Source organism: Pistacia vera, unplaced genomic scaffold (genome assembly GCF_008641045.1).
Source record: "Pistacia vera cultivar Batoury unplaced genomic scaffold, PisVer_v2 Contig57, whole genome shotgun sequence".
Taxonomy (NCBI): Eukaryota; Viridiplantae; Streptophyta; class Magnoliopsida; order Sapindales; family Anacardiaceae; genus Pistacia; species Pistacia vera.
The window spans coordinates 748488-765278 of record NW_022196412.1 but is presented as its reverse complement, the minus strand read 5'-3'; the positions used below and the strand labels follow the sequence as shown (position 1 = coordinate 765278).

General features: G+C 34.6%; 3 protein-coding genes across 5 annotated transcripts; all 3 read right to left on the bottom strand.

Moving 5' to 3' along the window:
* Positions 1-1668: 1668 nt before the first annotated feature.
* On the bottom strand, positions 1669-8210 carry LOC116108829. Of its 2 annotated transcripts, none has more exons than XR_004124685.1 (7): positions 5511-5599; positions 5081-5176; positions 4927-4997; positions 4730-4820; positions 3767-4632; positions 2884-3402; positions 1669-2788 (listed from the first exon to the last, which is right to left on the bottom strand). XR_004124685.1 is itself a non-coding variant. In XM_031395063.1 (7 exons), the coding sequence occupies exons 2-6, from the start codon at positions 5541-5543 to the stop codon at positions 4522-4524; spliced, it is 402 nt and encodes a 133-aa protein (XP_031250923.1). In that variant the 5' UTR covers positions 5544-5593; positions 8123-8210; the 3' UTR covers positions 3125-3402; positions 3767-4521. The 2 variants fall into 2 exon arrangements, 1 of the variants encoding a protein (XP_031250923.1); XM_031395063.1 differs by lacking the exon at positions 1669-2788 and adding an exon at positions 8123-8210 and having other exon boundaries at positions 3125-3402; positions 5511-5593.
* On the bottom strand, positions 5654-9716 carry LOC116108827. Of its 2 annotated transcripts, none has more exons than XM_031395060.1 (10): positions 9434-9716; positions 9272-9331; positions 9079-9126; positions 8204-8336; positions 8040-8116; positions 7610-7705; positions 7456-7526; positions 7259-7372; positions 6296-7161; positions 5654-5931 (listed from the first exon to the last, which is right to left on the bottom strand). In XM_031395060.1, the coding sequence occupies exons 1-8, from the start codon at positions 9704-9706 to the stop codon at positions 7330-7332; spliced, it is 801 nt and encodes a 266-aa protein (XP_031250920.1). In that variant the 5' UTR covers positions 9707-9716; the 3' UTR covers positions 5654-5931; positions 6296-7161; positions 7259-7329. The 2 variants fall into 2 exon arrangements, with proteins under 2 accessions (XP_031250920.1, XP_031250919.1); XM_031395059.1 differs by having other exon boundaries at positions 7259-7349; positions 9434-9714.
* Positions 9717-12430: 2714 nt separating this feature from the next.
* Positions 12431-15856, bottom strand: LOC116108828 (exosome complex component CSL4-like). The gene is made up of 6 exons (XM_031395062.1): positions 15644-15856; positions 14712-14786; positions 14100-14188; positions 13751-13835; positions 13205-13286; positions 12431-12818 (listed from the first exon to the last, which is right to left on the bottom strand). The coding sequence occupies exons 1-6, from the start codon at positions 15803-15805 to the stop codon at positions 12727-12729; spliced, it is 585 nt and encodes a 194-aa protein (XP_031250922.1). The 5' UTR covers positions 15806-15856; the 3' UTR covers positions 12431-12726.
* Positions 15857-16791: the final 935 nt, after the last annotated feature.

Here is a 16791-nt window from a genome sequence, read left to right as displayed (position 1 = left end):
TAGAGTATCCACTGAACTCTTATTTAACCAATAGTTTCAGAGTTTCAAAGATTGTTTAGATACGCATAGACTGTTTGACACATCCCGATCATTGAAAAAAAAAAAAGTGAAACATTAAAGCCACTCAAGAAAGACGGCACTCACAGCTGCTTTCTGTAGGGCCTGGGTGTGGACTATTTGTCAACTTGAGTTTCAATTAAAATGCTTTGTATATACTTTGATAAATCTCAAGTTAGGTTATTTACGTTGGGATTCTTGGTCCAAATTTTGAAAAAAAATCAGTGCTTTTACATGAAAGAATAAGAAATATAATTGTTGTACAGCAAACCACCCTACGTGGATTCACGCCACGTGTCCCAGGAAGGCATTGTCACCAATCCGCGTGTCATCCTATTAAAGGGCTACTTCACTTGTAAATTTACCAAAGGTTACTTCATTGATAAACATCAACTTGTTGACAATCAGGCCGTGTGTCACCTCATGAGAGAGTTATTTCATGTGCAAGACGACCCCAAGCCGCGTGTCATTCTCTGTAAGGGTTACTTCACCAATAAGTCCATCAAGGCAAAAATATATAAAGGGGTCTATCAGTCTCATGAAATAATCTTTGAACATTATTTTCCTGCTGTGAAACCGCCTCATTTGTGTTTAGGATTGAGATTGCTTGTACTCACAATAACACACTAGAAAAGTAATAAAACAATAGTGGACGTAAGATTGCTCTTTGCATCCGAACCACCTTAAAAATCATTTATTCTTTGTCTTTATTTATCGTTTTAGCATTAGTCCAGCACTAAATTATCAGTTTATCACAAACTCTTGCGTAGATTTCCTCACGAGATCTACGCACTTCTTGTTGATGCGAAAAATCGCATCAACAATAATAAAACATTTTCTTATATTTTAAAATATTTCTAGAAAAATTACTCTTAAGCGGCTATTCTTTCTAATCAAGCATTACAAGATTAAACACACTGATAGCTAANTAATAATAATAATGAAAGTAACTAACAAGAACCTAAATTATTAATTTCAAATGACAAATTGCAGTTCAAGATACAGAGAATCTCACAATTGAGAAGTACATTAACTGCTGTATAATCTAAATTAATTCACCCAGAAATCATCTCTTACCTATCATAATCACTTCCACCACATTATAAAAATGGCAAGCGGGATTGGGAATCTGAATATCACAGATCCATTGACACAACTCCCAATTGGGGTTTATCATATTTTAATGATGTTTGTTTAAGAATTATAATTAGTTTAATGATTTTTTAACTGGGGTTTTGATTGTTTAATCTGCGAGGCTGCGAATCGTTCATGCTGCCTCTGGGCCATTGATAACGTAAGAAATGATGATAATAAAATTTAATTTTTCTTCAGTAGCAGTTTTTCTGAGTTTTAAAGCCTCTCAACTTTTTCCCAGTATAAGAAGGGTAATACAATAATGACAAACAGATCTCATAAATCCAACGTGAGAGTTAATAACTGGTTTCTGAATTTTTCTGTTTGATGAATTCATCATAAACCATCAGTTGCCTCTTTAATTTTATAAAAGAAAATTTGTAAGATACGTTTGTTAGCTTATTTTCATTGGTATAATAAACAGCCAATCAAACCATCAAAATGTGCTTCCAGAAATTCAGATCTGATTGTTTTATATTAGATTATACAAGGTCAATTACAATGTCACTGTCCCCAAAGATGAAAGAAACTAGCATTCTTGCTTCCAACTATTAACTACTCTGAAGGGAAATAAAATACTAAAAAACCAAAAAAAAAAAAAAAAAAAAAATGGTTATCTCAGGTCTGCCCATGCACAGCAGGTTAGAACTTTGAACATGTTGCAATTAGCATAATTTTGTATTGAAATTATGTCAATCATAAAAAAATTGGCAGTCGAAGTGTATCCTAAAGTTCATTTTCATCATTCAAAACAGCATAAAGATTTAACCGAATGATCATGCCTGTGGTTTACTTCCAGAAGGTTTGAGATTCGAGTTCCCTTATGGACACTTACATGGTCAAAGGATACTGTTTCCTGTTTTCCAAAGATTGCAGGGTTCAATGGAGGCTCTACTTTCAAACTCAGGCTTACAAAGCAATTACGGGGCTCGAAAGTCACCCTTAGCATGAACCACAAGCAACCAATTTTTCTGTCTGATGCTGATGAGAAGCATATATTAAATATATGATACTGAAAATGAAAGATTCAAGCTATGGTGATTAATTAAGTCCAAAAGCCATACACAAGCTAAGAACATGATCTCTCAAATTGGTTCTGGTCACTTCCGACAGAAAAAAATATATTTTTTCACAGAAGAATTACGTATACAATATCGAAATGACAACCATAAACTTAATTAATTAAGCAAAGTCTTAATCATAATTATGCTAATTAGAAGAATAAAATAAAGCATCTTTGGCCTATTCCCTCACTAGAATGACCTTTTCATAAGCTGAAGAATCTGATATAAATGATAAAGAATTCATGAACGGGCAAGCCACTGCACAGCGTGTTTAGTTAAGATAATTACAACAGCAAAAAGGGAGGAGTCCACAGATAATAAACAAAAGCTATTACCTAAAATTTCATAGTTATGCCACATCAAATTCTAAGAGCAGTGTTGAATCAATGTCATACATAATAATCCCTCACCTCCAGTTGAAGGAATCTTAATTTTATATGGCAAAGATTCACCAAGTCCAAAACATTGATGCAAAACCAAGTCAGCTGCAGTTTTCACTACTTTGTCATCACAGTTGGTCAACTAACATCAACCTGCACATAAGACAAACATCTATTTTTCCAACAAAAAAAAAAAATCAGAACATCACAGAAATTTATCATATAACTTAGGAAAAGTATCATATAACCTGCACTACAATCGTATCTTTATGGCATGCCTGAATTTTTTTTCTCTTATGTGAAGAAGTGATCAGTAGTACTGTGTCCACCAGTTTCTTGGTGGCTGGCTGGCTGGCTACCAATGCCAATACGGTATTTCCAAAAATGTCATGGTTTTGTTTTTTAACAATGCAACTGCCATCTACATTCTTCAGGGTGTAGTACCAACAGAGTATTTCTAAGCATAATATCTTATTCCAAGAGTATGTATAACAGTGAAGAAAAACAAATGAGCTTTCAAAACTTTGATTATATTGGTATTGTATCAATATGTATTCTCACTGAATGTTTGTGCATTCTAATACTCATAGGAGTATCATAGGGGATGAAATTCTAATACTCATAAAAGGAGAATCAAATGGGATGAAACTGAGAGCCAAATTAATAGTCATTTGATGGAGTACATTTCAAGTCCTTTATAGCCTATATCAGCATCTTTTAAAACCAGCCTTCCAAACGTCTTGCCACATCGCTTTCCCAGTTTCAACCTGCACAATATTGAAGTAAATAATAGGGTAATGATTATTGAACGTAATAGCTTTGACAAAATAACACTATGACTTTATAACTTTCAATGCTCAAGAGTTTAAAGAATGGCAGTAACCAATTTTCTAGTGAACTTCAATAAACATTTGAAGTTTAGAGCAAGCAAAAAGCTGATCAACTGGGACTCTTAGCAGTATATTGCTCTTATAATCAGGTGAAAGGCAGAAGGCAGTAGACTAATCTTTCTCATTAACTGAATCAAAACATTCTGTAACTTAACAGTCAAGTGTTTTGGCATATAGTAGGTGAAAAAACATTATATATAATACAGCTGGTAAACAGAGGGAGCCAGTTCCAGAAATTCACCTTGCAAGGATCCAAAGAAGCCTAACAAAAGCCACAAAGCGTTTTCTAATCTGGGACAGTGTTGCCAAGTGCTCACCACTTGTGACGCTTAGATCAGCAATGAAGATGTCCAGCAGCCCATACCAGCAGCCATTGGTGTTCTAAGTTCATGACTGTAAAAACATAAGGTGCGAACAAGATGTACAAAGGAGGCATCCTTAAAAGTCTAAGACAAGCTCAAGCTAAAAGAAGAATCTGGAAAGCTGGTCTTAGAAGAAGCCGACTTGGGGTATGAAGACTCCTTGAAATGTACTTGTATCAAGATGCTTATTAATTCTGCCCTTAGCTTTATCTCCTTTGATACTCTATTTGTCAGTATTAAAATGCACAAGCATCTAATGATCAGAATACAAACTGATGCAATATCAATATCACCAAAGTTTTGAAGGCTCAGTTGTCTGCCTTCCCCATTTTATATTCTCAAGGAATAAAGATGACACCCACCAGCAGAAAGTGTAACTTAACTCAGATTCTTGGCATGTTACAACTGAGGTTTATTGCTGTATAGAAATGTCTTACAACCGGAACAAGGTATCTAAATATGTTTCCATGAGAAATGAGATAGAACACGAATTAATTAATGCTTCAGCCATCAGACTGTGACATTGATTCCAAATCCACCCAGCATTGCTAGTGAAATAATAGAATTAACTTGTGTATATGGAAGAGTATCTCAGATTTACAGCAAAACTCAGGCAAGATAACACCAAAAATTGTCACTTTTCCTTTGACGCAAGTTGTCTCGCATATAAGAAAAGCCCAACAGTAGTGAAAGCTGACAAGACAGTGGATGAATAGCACATTGCAAGTAGAGCTACCCTCAGAGACTGCATCCAAAAGTTTTCAAGATGGTGAATAATAATGCCTCATAGATTAAGATGAGACACAAGGTCACACATGAAATAGAACATTGTTTTGAAGAACCTTTGCCAGTAACAAAGCATTGTCATTTGCATACTGCAATGAGCTCTCAGGAATGCTCTGGATGCCTTGACCTAGCTGCCATGAAAGAATCCTACATTGCAATTTTTCATCATACTTATATTATAGAACACTCTTTACTGCTTTTTTGTGATAAATGAATTCAGAAAGAAAACTAACAGCTGAAGTTTGATATTTACCCAAAAAAAAATGCAAGCGCTGCACCAATGTTAGCTTTTTCTGGTGTTACTTCAACCTGAAGTTCTCCAAACTACAGTAGGAAATGTCATATGTATTAGTGTTTCATGTATCTGCTTGAGGTAACAGCCTAAGAAGTTCAGAGTTTTCACCAACCTTGAACATTCTAGTTTCCTTCTTTGGTTGCTCATCAGCTGTTGACATTGAACTTGCGGAGAGAAGCTTTCCAGTTGCAATCATCGTCTTTGCAATCTGTAAAAAGGATCAATTTGGATTTTTGAATATTCAAAACATATATTATACTTTCTCGGGCTAAGGTAGTTGTTCTAGACCATTACAGAATTAGAGGAGAAAATTCTAGGAGTGGCATGCCAGTGATGACTAATGACCCCAATTAAAAGTTAAAAATGAAAAATTGTACATTCGTTCTTTATTTTTTTAGTCTTCACACTGCAATTTGTTCCACAAACTTGTAAGAGAAAATTATGTATAAATATTATTAATAATAATAATAATAATAATAATAATAATAATAACAACAGTAATAATGAGAGCAACCACAGAAACTGCAGGTTATGCAAGATACCTTTTGTAGTTCACCTTGACCATACTGTCCCATTGATTGGAACCTCCTTCCAGCAGATATCAAGCGCTTGCCAAATGCTAAACCAGCAAATAGATGGAAACAAGNGTATTTCTAAGCATAATATCTTATTCCAAGAGTATGTATAACAGTGAAGAAAAACAAATGAGCTTTCAAAACTTTGATTATATTGGTATTGTATCAATATGTATTCTCACTGAATGTTTGTGCATTCTAATACTCATAGGAGTATCATAGGGGATGAAATTCTAATACTCATAAAAGGAGAATCAAATGGGATGAAACTGAGAGCCAAATTAATAGTCATTTGATGGAGTACATTTCAAGTCCTTTATAGCCTATATCAGCATCTTTTAAAACCAGCCTTCCAAACGTCTTGCCACATCGCTTTCCCAGTTTCAACCTGCACAATATTGAAGTAAATAATAGGGTAATGATTATTGAACGTAATAGCTTTGACAAAATAACACTATGACTTTATAACTTTCAATGCTCAAGAGTTTAAAGAATGGCAGTAACCAATTTTCTAGTGAACTTCAATAAACATTTGAAGTTTAGAGCAAGCAAAAAGCTGATCAACTGGGACTCTTAGCAGTATATTGCTCTTATAATCAGGTGAAAGGCAGAAGGCAGTAGACTAATCTTTCTCATTAACTGAATCAAAACATTCTGTAACTTAACAGTCAAGTGTTTTGGCATATAGTAGGTGAAAAAACATTATATATAATACAGCTGGTAAACAGAGGGAGCCAGTTCCAGAAATTCACCTTGCAAGGATCCAAAGAAGCCTAACAAAAGCCACAAAGCGTTTTCTAATCTGGGACAGTGTTGCCAAGTGCTCACCACTTGTGACGCTTAGATCAGCAATGAAGATGTCCAGCAGCCCATACCAGCAGCCATTGGTGTTCTAAGTTCATGACTGTAAAAACATAAGGTGCGAACAAGATGTACAAAGGAGGCATCCTTAAAAGTCTAAGACAAGCTCAAGCTAAAAGAAGAATCTGGAAAGCTGGTCTTAGAAGAAGCCGACTTGGGGTATGAAGACTCCTTGAAATGTACTTGTATCAAGATGCTTATTAATTCTGCCCTTAGCTTTATCTCCTTTGATACTCTATTTGTCAGTATTAAAATGCACAAGCATCTAATGATCAGAATACAAACTGATGCAATATCAATATCACCAAAGTTTTGAAGGCTCAGTTGTCTGCCTTCCCCATTTTATATTCTCAAGGAATAAAGATGACACCCACCAGCAGAAAGTGTAACTTAACTCAGATTCTTGGCATGTTACAACTGAGGTTTATTGCTGTATAGAAATGTCTTACAACCGGAACAAGGTATCTAAATATGTTTCCATGAGAAATGAGATAGAACACGAATTAATTAATGCTTCAGCCATCAGACTGTGACATTGATTCCAAATCCACCCAGCATTGCTAGTGAAATAATAGAATTAACTTGTGTATATGGAAGAGTATCTCAGATTTACAGCAAAACTCAGGCAAGATAACACCAAAAATTGTCACTTTTCCTTTGACGCAAGTTGTCTCGCATATAAGAAAAGCCCAACAGTAGTGAAAGCTGACAAGACAGTGGACGAATAGCACATTGCAAGTAGAGCTCCCCTCAGAGACTGCATCCAAAAGTTTTCAAGATAGTGAATAATAGTGCCTCATAGATTAAGATGAGACACAAGGTTACACATGAAATAGAACATTGTTTTGAAGAACCTTTGCCAGCAGCAAAGCATTGTCATTTGCATACTGCAATGAGCTCTCAGGAATGCTCTGGATGCCTTGACCTAGCTGCCATGAAAGAATCCTACATTGCAATTTTTCATCATACTTATATTATAGAACACTCTTTACTGCTTTTTTGTGATAAATGAATTCAGAAAGAAAACTAACAGCTGAAGTTTGATATTTACCCAAAAAAAAATGCAAGCGCTGCACCAATGTTAGCTTTTTCTGGTGTTACTTCAACCTGAAGTTCTCCAAACTACAGTAGGAAATGTCATATGTATTAGTGTTTCATGTATCTGCTTGAGGTAACAGCCTAAGAAGTTCAGAGTTTTCACCAACCTTGAACATTCTAGTTTCCTTCTTTGGTTGCTCATCAGCTGTTGACATTGAACTTGCGGAGAGAAGCTTTCCAGTTGCAATCATCGTCTTTGCAATCTGTAAAAAGGATCAATTTGGATTTTTGAATATTCAAAACATATATTATACTTTCTCGGGCTAAGGTAGTTGTTCTAGACCATTACAGAATTAGAGGAGAAAATTCTAGGAGTGGCATGCCAGTGATGACTAATGACCCCAATTAAAAGTTAAAAATGAAAAATTGTACATTCGTTCTTTATTTTTTTAGTCTTCACACTGCAATTTGTTCCACAAACTTGTAAGAGAAAATTATGTATAAATATTATTAATAATAATAATAATAATAATAATAATAATAATAACAACAGTAATAATGAGAGCAACCACAGAAACTGCAGGTTATGCAAGATACCTTTTGTAGTTCACCTTGACCATACTGTCCCATTGATTGGAACCTCCTTCCAGCAGATATCAAGCGCTTGCCAAATGCTAAACCAGCAAATAGATGGAAACAAGCTTCAGAAAAACACTTTAGAATTTATCTAAAGCATCAACTGCAGATGCTCTTGCTCTTGCCTGATTTTGCATTGTCAGTTAAGGAGCTCTCTAATGCAGGGAGTTTATTTGCTAAAGCACAGGAAGTTGACGTGTCAGCGAGTTCCCAGGCTCGAGCGATATTTAAAAGTGTTTCTCCCAGCTCTTCACCACACTGAAAATGGAAATTTGAGGAAATAATTTTGGCATTAATAGTTTATTCCAACCATACAATAAAGCTTATAACTGATGCTGAAAAGACCTGGAATTAGATTTAAATGCCAAACAACTGATGACTAACATAAGTATGATACTTTGCACAAATGAATGAAAGCACAATAAAGACTAAAAATGTATCAAAGGGGGTTCATCTAGTCTACTAGTACAGATACTAAAATATTTTAATTTTGAAACGTACTAAGTACCAAAATTCGGAAAGTATGCCACTTAGTATATAAATCTTCAGTGTCATATATTTATTAGTTGAAAAAAGTTGTTGAAGGGATTACCTTTAATTGAAAGATCCAGTAGACTAAAAACCTATACCGAACTAGAACATTGACATATAAGTGCTTTAAAGTTCAGGATAAAGCTTCCTTTCTAGCTGTAACGAGGAATAAAAAACTGACGTTGGTTCAGAACACTGAGAATATAAGTACTAAACATGAAGGCCAATTAAAGTTATAACTGGCTCTACCCATATTCCTAGCCTAGTACTAAGAATTCTGACCATGATTCAATAAATATACAGCATCAGTATTCTTCTTTTTTATAATTACATATCTTGTGTTTGCATAAATTCTTAAATATTAAATGGTTCATGACCAGAAAAGAAAAAATCACTATTTAATTCACTTTGCTACAAAATCCCAGTTCAACAATCAATCAAAATACAAAGGGGAAAAAAAAAAGTTCACCTCATTGATAACTGGCCCGTTTGAAAGATCAAAAGCAGCATCGTTTAGCTACAGCAGAACAATAAATAAATAGATAAATAAAAAACACCAAAACTTGTCAATTCATATTTCATATGCTATAAATCAAAATATGGCAAACCAACTATAGATATAACATAACACGGTTCTTAAACACAAAACAAAATAGACTTACATCTATCCGAAGATCATTTGGTAGCTGTGCAAAATAATCAGATGGAAGATCAAAACAATCCTGCACCACCACCCAAAAAAAAAAGGTCAAAATTCTCAAAAAGGAGTTCCAATAAAGTGAGGTGGATAATAAAAGATGTAAGAATGTTATAATGATGCTTACAGCGAGATCTTGAAGGAGAGATTGGGGGGAAGGTGGGAGGGAGTTGGGGGAGTCGGATTCGGTTTCAGTGAGAGCAAAAGAGACAGTGAGAAGCTTTGAATTTGAGAGAAAGGGTTTTCTGGAGATTTTCAGAGAAGAGATAGAGTGGGGAGTTTGGTGGAAAAGAAGGGTTGGAGAAGGAGAAGATGAAGTGAAGGATTGAAGGAGAAGAAGAGAAGAACAAGAAGAAGATGAAGCCATTAGCCAGTGAGTGAAGTAAAGATGGGCATCCATAACTAAATTTGGAAGTTAAAGTTAAGATTTTTTAGTGTATTGGGACCCCCATAGCCCAGATTTAAGGATAAGATACGCACAACACAACATTGATTTTCAGATAAGGTGGGCTTCAACCGGAAGGTTCCTCGCAAAGGAGGACTTCCCTTTTCTTTTATTTTTCCTCGTATAGGAGGACGTCCCTTTTCTTTTCTTTTCACAGTAATAACCGCGAAGTCAAGAAAATTTAGCTGTCCGATCATCTCAAGTTTCGATTTAAGAAAATGGTCTTAAAATTGTTCATCATTTTTTTTTAATTTAGAGAAGATGACATGGCATAGTTAGGATTAATTAAACACGTAAAATGGGTTAAAATGAAAAGATTAAAACATATGTGGGCCGAATCAGAAATAATGAAAGTTTTTAAATTTTGAAATTTTGCAAAACAAGCCCCACTAACTATTCACCTCGCTTAATCGAAATTCATTAGTTCAAAAAGCGATTTCTTGAACGAAAGGGAGACGCGATTTTTTCCGATCGAACACCTGCAAATTTGCACCCTAAATCAATTTCTTGAACCCTAAACCGAATACAGTNAAACAATGATTCAAACAATAAATAACATCTAACAACCAAGTTATCACCCACTTCATTAAACTTCGTTCACAACTTTGTTTTGCAAAATTTCAAACAAATAACAATTCTAGCACTAAGAACTTCAAGAAACAAGCAGGCCTTAACAGTGAGCTGAAGCCAAAAAAATGAAAAATAAATCATTAAAAAATAGCCATTATCAAGTATTTATGCTTGAAACCCATGTTTGTTTTGTAGTATTGAAGCTAGTAAATGGAAGAGAAGACTGAGAACCAACCTGGGTTTAGAGTTTTTCGGAGGACTCTTCGGAGGTGATGCTGGAAGGTAGCACGGAGGAGTTTTTATCTAAGCAGGCGGCACCGCGGCAGATTGCAGAATTGGCTGAATCGCAAATGGAGAGACCGAGAGAGAGATATGTAGGAAGGGCAGCAGGTGGGGCGTGGGGAGAGTTAGGGAATGGGATGAGAAAGAGGTTAGAGGTTAGGGTTTGGGAAAATTAGATATATATACTTAGGATAATACTGTAATTAAACATATAGTATAAGGGTAAATTAGTAAAATAGACAGTACAATTTGCGGGCCGGGCCGGGCCTGAAGATATACCCATACTCGGCCCGTACCCGTGGTCGGGCCTTGAAATCAAGCCCAGGCCCAAGACCAAGCCCGTCACCTACGGGTAAAGCCCAGCCTTTTCGGGCCGGGCCGGGCCGGGTACCCAAAAATCTCGGGCCCATTGCCATCTCTAATAGCGTAAACGACTTTTTCCCACCCCATGACATTTTTCACTAAAAAGTTTTAAAATACTGTTTTCCCACCTAATATTTATATTCTATTAAGGAAAATAATTGAGTTACCAACAAGTTTATACTGAATTTATGCACTGAATGACATGACAAAATCCTAACCGTTGATTAATATTAACTGATAATAAATCAATGGTCAGGATTTTATCACGTCATTCGGTGTACATCCGTCAGTAACTGTAGCATTACTCTTCTATTAATATCCAAAATACATTTCACTTCCTCAGTTAACATTCAACGAGTTACCAAAAGTCACGGTAGGAGGATTTTTGTAGAGTGGGAGCTACCAAGAGTCACGGTAGGAGGGGTTTTGTAGAGTGGAAGCTAATGAATCGAATGATAGTGATTGATTAAATATTAACTGTTAGAATCAACCGAAAATCAGTTAAGAATAAAAATCTATAGCTCTGCAATGATTGACAATCGATGAGAAATCCAGTGTCGGAGTAAGAGAAGTTTTGTACAAAGGAGACCGAAAATTCAAATAGTAGTGATAGAAAAAATTCTGTTGCCAGAATCGACTTTAGTTAGTAATGAAATATTAGCTATAGGTGGAAAAGTGTCAGTAAGGCAAACCTTGGGTGGCAAAAAAATGTTTACTCTAAAACATAACTAAAAGTCGGTATGCTTTTATAAGATTAGTAAATTAAAAATGTCATTAAAGATTGACTCACAACCCAATCTTACAAACTTTATTTAGATAAAACCCATTATTGAATAGACAAAACCTTTTATGAACTGTCACATCCAAGTCATGAAAAAAATTTGTAAGATTGAGTTATTTGCCCTAAAACAACTCAAGCCAATATATCCATTTCTTTTAAAAATTACAATTTTTTGCTCACGATTTAAATATACATCAACTGTAAACAAACATTTATCCTTGTTTTTGTTTTTAGGGAAATGCAGTATAAAAATTTACTTTGAGATCTATGGTACTGAAACATCTTAAGCCCAAGGGGTTTTATAGTACATTGGTTGCATGTTGAGGATTATGAATCTAAAGTTCAGGAGTTGTTTGGTAATATAAACATTGAGTACCATGTGTATAGCTTTTGTAAACAGGAAGCTCGAACAACACAACACCACCATCAAAGAGAATTCTTCAATTTCAACTGCAGATTCATGTCATTATCCCTTTTGTTCTAAGCGGCAAACCTTCGATTTCGTTTTTGAGCCGATGTTTACTCAACCAAGAATTAATTCCAAAGTCTCAATTTGGAGTTTGGAATTAGAGTATAAGTAAATATAACTATAAAATGGAAATAAATAGAATGAACACATTTAAATCGTTACATAATGGATAACAGTTCTTATCTCCTTTCTATCGAAACACAAGTTACTTATCTATCGGTCAAAAAATTAACCACCGGTGATCTAATTGGTTGATTAATCTACAACACAACATTGTTCGGCAAAGTTAATGGGGAACTATCCAAAGGAGGGGGAAATTGCCCAAAGAGAAAAAAAAAAAAAAAAAAAAAATGCATAAACCCTGATATACAATGGTTTTGAACAGCACAATAAACCTCAAAAGCAACAAAATACCTAGAAATTTTCTGACAATGAATTCCTAAGTGTACTCTATAAAAAATTTATGAAGCACATTTAAGATTACTTTTAGCTTTAATCATTTTTTATCGGTCAACTCTCATTCTTAGCAACCTTTCTTTGCTCGATTTGTCCTGTCAATGGGCATTGCATCTCCATCCAACTTATCGGAACCATTGTTCCACCTATAACAAACCACCATAACATCATGGTAAGTTGATGCATCATACATATTCATATTCAATTTCAATATTAAAATTTTTATGTACTGTTATTTTTTTAACTTTCCCTGCTTCAAAAAGTTAGAACAAAACTTTAGTTTATAAAGTCAGTTTCTAAACCTCCTTCACATAAAAAACACAAATAACGACTAAAGTGAACAATAATTGTATGAGGCAAATGGTGAAATATACTCTTATAATAAATTAATTCTAAGAAAGGAACATGTAAATATCAATCAGAAAACCTTAAACATACTTATACATTGCAAATAACAGCATTTGCCACATATAAATCTAGCAAGAGGTGCCACAAAGAGTTTAAATCAAGTTCTGAAACATGAGAAACATACCTGCCGCACTCTCCGCTGAAACAACACCAAGTTCGTTTTTTGCAGTAGAAAGGAAATAAGCCCGTGCATCTCCAAGGGACAGCTTATCAAAGGGATTGCGTTAAGGACTTCTTTTATCTTCATTTATTTATTTATTTTTCAGAGAACTAACAGATCTACTGTCAAGCCACTGTTATACAAAATGTGACATTAAAAAGATAACCAAATAATGCAATAATGTAAAATTTAGAAACAAAAGCAAACTGTTTTAAAACTATCTCAACGCTTACATATCCAGCCATTGTCCTTCAATATCCCAATGAAAATGACGATATTCCATTCCCATAACATTATTTTGTGACAGTTTTACAAGAATCACTATTTCATGATTAATAGCATACATACAATGTTACAACAGTGGGTTATTCAATTCATCCACTTCAATCGTGATTAGTATCTTGAACTATCATATATTATTTAGGCATATCAGTATCAGAAACACCACTCTACCAGCCAAACCTTAAAGGAAAGAAGAAAATAAAAGAGTGCAAAAATCATAGAGGATACAACCAGAGCTCTGACAATGTCACCAGGACGAAATGACAAATGCATATCTACTTTGTCAATCTCAGTTGCTCTAACATCTTGCTGCCTGTTAAGATGAAAAGCATTTGAGTTTTAAGCAGAATTTAGACTAAATGATAAAAATCTATCAAGCATTTGAGCTTCTGAATATGTTTTTGAAGGTATAAGTGAGGCAAGAATATAAGCTCTGCAGGAAATCGACATGGAACCTGATACTGGTTCTACACTAATTACGACTATAATTCAATGTCATTGTGCAAATTACTAACTTGATACATACAAAATAGATATATCCCTATTCTCATGAAAAATGAATTACATTATAACAAACCTGATTGTGCCAGTAAATTTCTCTCTCACAGACTTGGGGCCAACACACATGATATCAGCCGAAGCCATCCTGGCCATCACTTTAGTAATCTATCATAATAATGGGAACAAAATGAGACTTCATCTTCATAAATCTTAAAATACCGTATAAAAAGAAACAGATGAGGTTTATCAACAATAGAAGAGTGATTGTAATTATGAGACACACAATTTTCAAAAAGATTAAAAAAAATTAAAATCACATAACCACAAAGACCATTTAGAGCATGATTTTAAATATGAAAGGCTTGAAGAGTAAAGATATTTTTCAATGTACACACAAACACCAAAGAAGCAACTTCACAACCTTAAAATCATACTGAATCCAAATCTCTAACTTTTTTTTAGAAGATTAAACAAGGTCCAACTCAAACGAGCATGAAACATTGATACAACAGCACAACTGAGATTACACCCTGAACAAGGGATCTAAGAGAGCCAATTACAAATATGAATAAGAGAGGCACACCAAATAAACATATGAATTTCAGAAATACTATTTTGAAGCAATGACCTGCAAAATAGAAATGATTTGGATACAAAGTTTATATATAAGTATAACTGGTAAACTTACACGGGCAATTACGACTGAACCAGGCTCTGGAACAGCACCATGGGCTTTGTGACCTGTAACTTCCACTGTTGGTCGCTATAAATGATTATGTGGAGATCAGTTCATAAGGGCAAAAAAAAACGAATTAACATATAACATAAGATAAGCTTTCCACTGAAAGCTATTATAGACGCTTAAATGGGGGATCAACAAAACAACTACTCAGAGCAACCACCATTATCCATTAAATTAAAGAATTTCTTCCGAGATCAATTAGAACTGATTTTAATTAGAAATGAATGGTAAAATTACCACTTTTCCAAATGCTAATGCTTTATTTTGATCTTTTTATAGAAAGGGGGAAATGAAGGAATACTTTATGAAAATGGAAGCTCAACTGCTCACATCCAGCACTCACAAACAAACTTCTTATATTTCGCCAAGTTTTCAATACATACGCATGACTATAAGTCCCTATCTCCAGTTATTAGGTTTTTTCAAGAAGCAAAATTTAAACATTATAAAATTCATATGTTTTCTTTACCAACCAAACAACTAAAAACTTTAAAACCCTAAACTCGACTAGCCATTGCGAAGAAGCACACACCCCTTAATCCCACATATAAAATCACTCATTTAATTTTTCCTTTCCGTCACTAATGTAAAATACTCAAACTTCCCCGTTCATTTTTCACTTTCCTACATTTTCCCAGTAACCAATCACTTAAACCCCTAAAACCCACATCTTAAATTACATTCTCCCACCCAAAAAAAAAAAAAAAGAAAAAAAAAAAAACGTAATTAAAAGTAAAATAATTTTTATTTTTTTATTCAGTTTTCAAAATCTTATAAGCAGCCCAACTCCTAAAACCCTAAAAAATAAAAATCCCAAAGCATAAAAACAGACTAATTAACAAGACAGTGAACGCAGAAACACAGTTAAGTTTGGTTGCCTGGTCTGGAGATTCAGGAGGAGGGGATACAGTACGGAGAAGACCAGTGAGGGAAGCGTAGACGAAGCCGTTGTGTTTGGCGACGTAGGTTCCCTTTCCTGCCTTGACTTCTGTAGCTTTACCCAATACCTCTCCTGGTGTTACCATCTCTTCTTGCCCCATCTTCTCTCTACTCGTTTCTTCTGCTTCTGTTTTCTGTTTTCTGTTTCTAGATTTTGCTTTGTGTTTAGCGCAGAAACGGGAATAAGAGAGCAGAGTGTTTCATTACCGAATACTTCACTCATCAAATTAAAAATTAATTAATGAGATAATTCTTTTTCATCCCTGTTGTTTCAGTTAATTACTTTAGAAAAATCGATTTCCTTAACATCGCTAGTAATATTTGAGAAAATGTGTTTGGTTAGGTTAAGATAAATTGGTGGATATGTTTGTGTTATGTTAATATATTTGGTTACAATAATGCTACGGACACTAGGATTGTTCACTGAATTCTTACACTGAATTAAGTGTCATATGACTTAGACCAATCACGTATCTCATTAACAAATATTTTGCAAGCGAACGGTTGTTCATCAACTATGGACAATCATTCACTGTTATTAGACAGGAGTCCATTAGACAAGAGTCCATTATATGTGGACGGGGGTCCACATATAATGGACGCCCGTCTATACTTTAAAAAAATAAAATTGTATATAAAATGCAGGGACACCTGTTCATCAGTTATGGACGACCGTCCCTGAATTTTAGACCATGTTCACATATAATGGACATCTGTCCATACTGTAAAGTTTAAAAAAAATTATGTACGCCCATCCATTATTCCTGGACGGGTGTCCATTATCCCTGGATGGGCGTCCATTATTAAAATTTCATTAAATTTATGACAGTTTTTGAAAATAAATCATCCAAATAACGTACATCCTGGAGAATTTAGTCAAACATTTGATTGCACCTAAAAGAATTCAGTCAAACATTTAAACAAACATGTTCATTGCTTTATAAGTTTCCGCACAAATATATTCAAAAGCAAGCAAAATTGATTAAAACAGAGTACCTCAAGAACCCGTTTGTTCGATTTAAGCTGTGAGGGACACTCGTCCACTGAATAATGGACGGGAGTCCATAAATTTTTTTTAATTTTTTTT